The following is a 6,000-nucleotide window of genomic DNA, read 5'->3' on the forward strand; positions in this document are numbered from 1 at the left end:
GTACAGAAAAGGCAGCAGCAGCAGGTCCCCGGCCTGGAGTGACTGCACAGGGGGTCCGGGCTGCTGTGGGGGTGGGGGGACAGACACCGAGGGTCCCCACCGGAGTTCCTGTGTTCTGCCCTAGGACATCCCCACGGGTGCTGACAGCTGTGTGACAAGCCTGTCCTGTGACTCCCACCGCTCCCTCATCGTGGCTGGCCTTGGCGATGGCTCCGTCCGTGTCTACGACAGGAGGATGGCACTCAGTGAATGGTAATCCAGCTGCGCCTTCTCCCCCCACTGCCGGGCGCCCTCCAGATGCCAGTGGTCTCGTTGCTGCCAGGTTGCAGGGCCCAGATGGAGTGAGATCCCAAAGCCATCTGGGGTCCCTACGGAGGTCTCATTCCCATGAGCATGAGCAAGCCATCTGGAACACGCCCATGGGCCGCGGGGCGGGAATCCAGTGGGGCAGGTGTCCTGGTGAGGCACTGCCTCCCTGAGCTTGGTTTCCCAGGGGTCGTGCACGGGAACAGACGAGACAGCCAGGGACCACACGTATGAGCGCCGTGCAACACTGAACGATACGTGTTGTCATGGCTGCTCCCTGGACCCAGGGCCAGGTGGGGCCAAGCGCTGGAGGCCACGGTCGTCCCCCAGCCCCACCCCGGGGCTGTCTCTGATGCGTCCCCTCGCTCCGTCCTGCAGCCGCGTCATGACCTACCGGGAGCACACGGCCTGGGTGGTGAAGGCCTGCCTGCAGAAGCGCCCTGAGGGCCACATCGTGAGCGTGAGGTATTTATGAGACATTTGCTATAAAAACATCATTTTCCCTCCATTTAAAATATGTGCTTGGTATTTAAACAGCTGCATAACGGTGGCATTTTGGGGCAGTAATTAACTTCTCTTCTGGGACTGGTCAGAAAGGTCAGGTCCAGCTTGTAGGCAAGGGGACACATCAGTCCAACGCAGGGGACAGCCTCGCTGCAGGCGACGGGGGTCTGCCCGGGGGTGCGTGCGGGATGGGCAGGGGTGGGGTGGGAGAGCCCTCGGTGGGCACAGCACCCCCTGCGACATGAGTGCGTGCCTCAGGCGTCCTCCCGTTAATCCATTTCTGCCGTCACTAACACGTGCTGAAAGCAGCGAATACTTGCCCGTTAAAGGGACAGCAAAATGTAATTCAGCGTCACAGCCACCGTTTCTTCAAGGAGATGCTCTGCCCTCGTTCATAACCTAAAAGCAGAACACAGGCCGAGGGTAGGTCAGCGGTGGCCCTCAGGGGTGCGTGTGGCCTCCCGGGCCACCCCTCCCACCTGTCCCGGCGTCTCTGGCTGCATGAAATCTGGTCTCGGGGACAGGAAATGAACAGATAACACGTCTGAGTCGGCTGCTGCAGTCCTACCTTGACTGCAGGGCCGCTGCTGGCTCTTGGCGGCAGTGCTGGTGGCTGGGCCAGTGCGGTGGACCCTCACTGGGCACGCTGAAGGTCCAGGCGGCCTCCGCGTGGCCGGTCCTAGGGGCTGGCATGCCTAGCCTGACATCATCGTGACCCTCTTTTGGCAGCGTCAATGGAGACGTTCGCTTCTTCGATCCGCGGATGCCAGAGTCTGTGAATGTCTTCCAGATCGTGAAGGGGCTCACGGCCCTTGACATCCACCCCCAGGCCAGCCTGATCGCATGGTAGGCGCCAACCCTCTTCTCTGCCCCCAGGGAAAACGGGGGCCTTCCCTGCCTCTGGCCTCCGTGTGAACCCCAGGTGCTGCTGGCCTCCATGCCTGTGCAGGCAAGCGGGGTGGAGCCGCACACCTGGGGCCCCTGGCTGCCCATGGCGGGCTGGCGGTCCTCACAGGAGGGGCCCAGCTCTGCTGCCCAGCCCTCCCTCAGCCCGAGGAGAAGGGAGCTGACGGCCGGGCCTTCTTGTCCACAGCGGCTCCATGAATCAGTTCACCGCCATCTACAGCGGGACCGGCGACCTCATCAACAACATCAAGTACTATGACGGCTTCATGGGCCAGCGGGTCGGCGCCATCAGCTGCTTGGCCTTCCATCCACACTGGGTCTGTCTCCACACCCAGGCGGGGGGCCTGGGGGAACTCGGGCCAGGGGTCTAGAGCAGTGAATGGGTGGGCTACAGTCAGGCCCTGCCCACAGCACAGCAGGTCAGTGGGACCCCTGTGAACCACCTGCCCTGGGGGCCTTGCCCCCCAACTGCCCTAACTCCAGAAGCAGCACCACATTCCTTGCCCCTTGGGGAAATAGCCCTGCCCTTCCCATCACCGCTGGCCCCCGCACTAATGTTACCCCTGGAGAAACCTTCCAGTGAAAAGTCTGCTGGGGAACCACACACGCACACACACACATGCTCCCTGGGGGAGTGGAGCCCAGAGCTCTGCCTGTCCTTATTTACAATCACCCAAGCGGTTGTGGGCTCTTGCGTTTTGATCCGGATTCTGCCCGCCCGCTGACGAGCAGCATAGGCTCCAGGGGACATCAGATTCCCAGACGGTCCCTGGGGGCAGTCCTGACAGAAGGCTGCAGGGGTCCGAGCAGCGAGCAGGCTCCGGGCTGTGCAGAGGGGTGACGTGGCTCTGTTGAGAGCCGCAGCCGCCCAGGGTCCCTTCATTGCTGTGCCGGCCCCGTGGGGGTGGGGCGCCCTCCCGTGCCCGACCCACCTGCTCACCTGCCTCTTCCCCGCAGCCTCACCTGGCCGTGGGCAGCAATGACCACTACGTGTCCGTGTACTCGGTGGAGAAGCGCGTCAGGTAGCGGGCCCATCCCACCAGGCGGCCGTGTACACAGTGGACCCGCCGCTGCCGCCGCGCTGGACCTGACCCGGCTGCTGACGCTCAAGCAGGGCCCTGCGTTGTCTGTCTGTCCGTCCACCTTCGCTGTCACACCCAGGAGCCCCGGGAAGGGGACTCTGGCGGTCTTGTGCTGTGACAGCCCCTTCTCTGCTGAGACACAGCTTCTAGGCTGAGGACGCAGTCACCGTCTGACCCATAGCTTTCCTGTCCTCTTTTTCTTCTGAGATGGTAAAGGGGGAAACATACTCGCTATATTTTCCAAATGATCCAAGCACTAGCTCCACCAAAGCTCCGAGAAGCAAGGCGGCTTCCCCAGGGCTCAGCCACCTGGCGGGTCCCCGGTCTGCCACCGCCCGGCCATGAGCCAGCAAGGGGCCGTGTCCTCTGGCCTGTGCGCTCCTGGGGATGGTTCCAGGCAGCCTGGGAGAGGCTGAGATGCCAGACCGAGTGCGGAGGAGATGGAGGGACCAGCACCCAGGCCCTTGCCACCCCCAGAGCCACACACGCAGCCGCCTTCCCGCTCAGGAACTACCTTGGCTCCAAGCTGGGCCTCTCCACAGAGCCAGGAGCAGGAGGGGCATGTGGCTTTAGACCGTGAGACGGTCTTCGGCGCTGCAGCCACTGCCTGAGGCCCCAGGGCAGGCACGTGCTGTCCGTCTGTGCCCGCACACGGCTGCACACTCATCACACACATGCACGTGTGGAGGCCCGGCCGGAGCCGAGTGTCTGGTGAGACGGTGTCCCGTCCCTCACGCTGGGGCGGCGGGTGACGCAGAAGACTTCCTCGGCAAGCTCCGCGTGCGCGGACATGCCTGTCTGCGTGTCGAGTGCATGGCCGGGAACCCCGGGAAGGACCACGGAGGGTGCTGAGCGGTTGCAGACAAACAGCGCTTGGAAAACAAAACAACCATGATGATGATATTTGAACAGCATTTTTGCCATTTTCCTTGGGAATCAGGATTATTCAGAGGTAGAAGAGTGAGGTAACTTAAGCAACTCTGCCAATAAGGTCATTAACAGTGAGAATGTGATTAAGAGCTGTGACGAACGTCCAAGGCCCCCATGCGGCAGGCGGGGGCTCTGCCTCAGCCTAAGCCGGGCTGCCCTGGGCCGGAGTCTGTGCGGGGCAGGGCCGGGCAGGCGCAGGGGGCACCTCTCTGCCCGTGGGACCTGCGTGCTCCCTCTCAGAGAGGGTTCTGGGAGCAAGTTCCCACCCGGCTCTGACTGCTTCCCCGTGTTCTGGGTGAAGGCCCCGTGGGGCCTGGAAGTCCCGCCCACACACAGCGCCCGTCAGCTCTGAGGCGCTCCAGGCAGTGACCCCAGAACCTTCCGGAAGCTGAGCTCCACCAGACAGAGTGGCTGGCTCACAGAGCGATTCCACTGCATATTGTAGGCTCACAGGCGGTTCTGTTTGTCTTGAGACAAAACCATCACCTGGCCCAGTGCAGTGGCTCCAGAGGAAGCGTGAGACCCCGCCTGGCAGCCCCCGCCATGCGGCTGTGTGTCCACAGGTCTGATGCGAAAATTCAATCATGAAGTTCACCAAGGCTCGAGAGCCTGCCCTAAAGGTTCATTTATCTCTATTTATTTTACCAAAATGAGAATTGAAAAGACGTTGACAAAACATGGAATTGTAATGTGAGCATAAGAGCAGTGACAGACAATAAACTGTTAATAAAAATAAGTGCAGAGGTGACTGGCTAGCAGCTTTGTCTTTTGGAAACACAGTGCGCTGGCCTGCTGTGAGCGGCCGTGGCGCCCAGATCCCCCTGCAGAGAGAGGCCTGCGGTCACAGCCCCAGGGCCCAGGGGCCCCTGAGCCCAGAGGGCGGGTCTCACTGCCAGTCATCCGGCACGCAGTGGGGCAGACACCCTGCCCTTCTCGGACACTTGTCCAAGGAAAGACCCTCAATTCGGATCAAACCTCCATGGTGAAGGAGCCGCCCTGCTCTGAACCTTGGAGCACACAGGCTCCAGACGGCTCCCCTGCCACTCATTTCTCTTTGGAAATGATACAGATTTATGACGTTCCACTTAGGAGCTGGATACCAGCCTCGCTGGGACAGAGCCGAGGTGTCACAGGGCTGGCCGCCGCCTTCTGTTCTGAGCTCGAGGGGGAAGACCCGATCCCCGTCTTCTCCAGCTCCCCGTGGCTCAGGGACCCCAAGCCCATCCTCACAGCCAGCCTGTCCCATCTCTCTAACGCCAGCCTGGACGGCTCTCCACGCCAGGGCCCGTCCCTCACCTCCACAGTCTCCGGGACATTCTGGGAAGGCTCCTGTCTCTAGATTGGGACTCCACACAGCCCTGTGGCCCACCAGCCCCTCAGCACGTTCCCAAGGTGGGGGCGGGGGGCAGGTGCTAAAGACGAGTCAACAGGCCACAGGGCACATGGGACACCAGGAGTCCCAGGTCCCTTCAGTCAAACCTCACACCTGAGGTGTGGCTTCTTGGGGATGGCAACAGCCTCTTGTCACCTCCCTATGACAGGAAATGGGGGCTCGGGACCCCAGGGTCCCACACAAAGATGCAGTCAGCCAAGGGCCTGAGGGCTGGGCAGCACCCCAGGAAGTGGTTATGTCAACCAGCCCCGAAAGGGGATGCGATGAGGAGTGAAACTCGTCAGGTAGGATTTGGGTGTGCTGTATGTGGCGGAGGAACTGGCCTGCACTGCGTTTCACCCCAGGAGCGGGCTGTGTGACCCCCTGGACACCGGGTCTCCTGTCACCGCCATGTTGGCCCACTGGGAGGGGCTCATCCACTTCCTGGAGAAATCCCCACCCGCTGTGCCGCCGAGTGAGAGGCCTGGGTGCTCCGTGTGGTTCCTTGTTCCAGAAGAGATGCCAGCAGCGAGCGACATGGGCCTGGGCGCGAGTGAAGGCAGGAAAGGACCCGGGAAGCTCCAGACCAGGTCCTCGGCTGCCAGACGAGGGGCAGCCCACAGCCACAGGTGGGGTCACAGGCCAGGGCTCGGGGACCCCGGGGGCACTCAGGAAGAACAGGGTCAAGACTCAGGCACTGCGTCCCCAGCTCGACGAAGCCATGCTTGTGTCCTGTGGCTACTGCAGCAAGTCACACACCACAACGCACTCATTGTCACTGGCGAGTCCGGGACCTCCCCGGGGAAGCAGGTGTGGGAAGGTTCCCTGCAGGAGCTCCTGGGAGAGTGCGTTTCCTGGTGGCTCTGGCTCCTAGAATCCCCTGCGCTCCTGCTCCTTCAA

At 62.1% G+C, this 6,000-nt stretch overlaps 1 protein-coding gene across 5 annotated transcripts in view; it reads left to right on the forward strand.

The window, feature by feature from the left end:
* Positions 1-4,476, forward strand: part of RPTOR (regulatory associated protein of MTOR complex 1) — a 277,048-nt gene extending 272,572 nt beyond the window's left edge. For all 5 annotated transcript variants that reach the window (XM_081029345.1, XM_081029341.1, XM_081029343.1 and 2 more), the window contains 5 exons: positions 125-252; positions 685-771; positions 1,540-1,656; positions 1,904-2,033; positions 2,674-4,476. In XM_081029345.1, the coding sequence (XP_080885471.1) occupies positions 125-252; positions 685-771; positions 1,540-1,656; positions 1,904-2,033; positions 2,674-2,742 (531 nt within the window). In that variant the 3' untranslated portion in view covers positions 2,743-4,476. The remainder of the gene's footprint in view (positions 1-124; positions 253-684; positions 772-1,539; positions 1,657-1,903; positions 2,034-2,673) is intronic.
* Positions 4,477-6,000: the final 1,524 nt, after the last annotated feature.

This window comes from Rhinolophus hipposideros, assembly GCF_964194185.1.
Source record: "Rhinolophus hipposideros genome assembly, chromosome: 20".
NCBI classification, from domain to species: Eukaryota; Metazoa; Chordata; class Mammalia; order Chiroptera; family Rhinolophidae; genus Rhinolophus; species Rhinolophus hipposideros.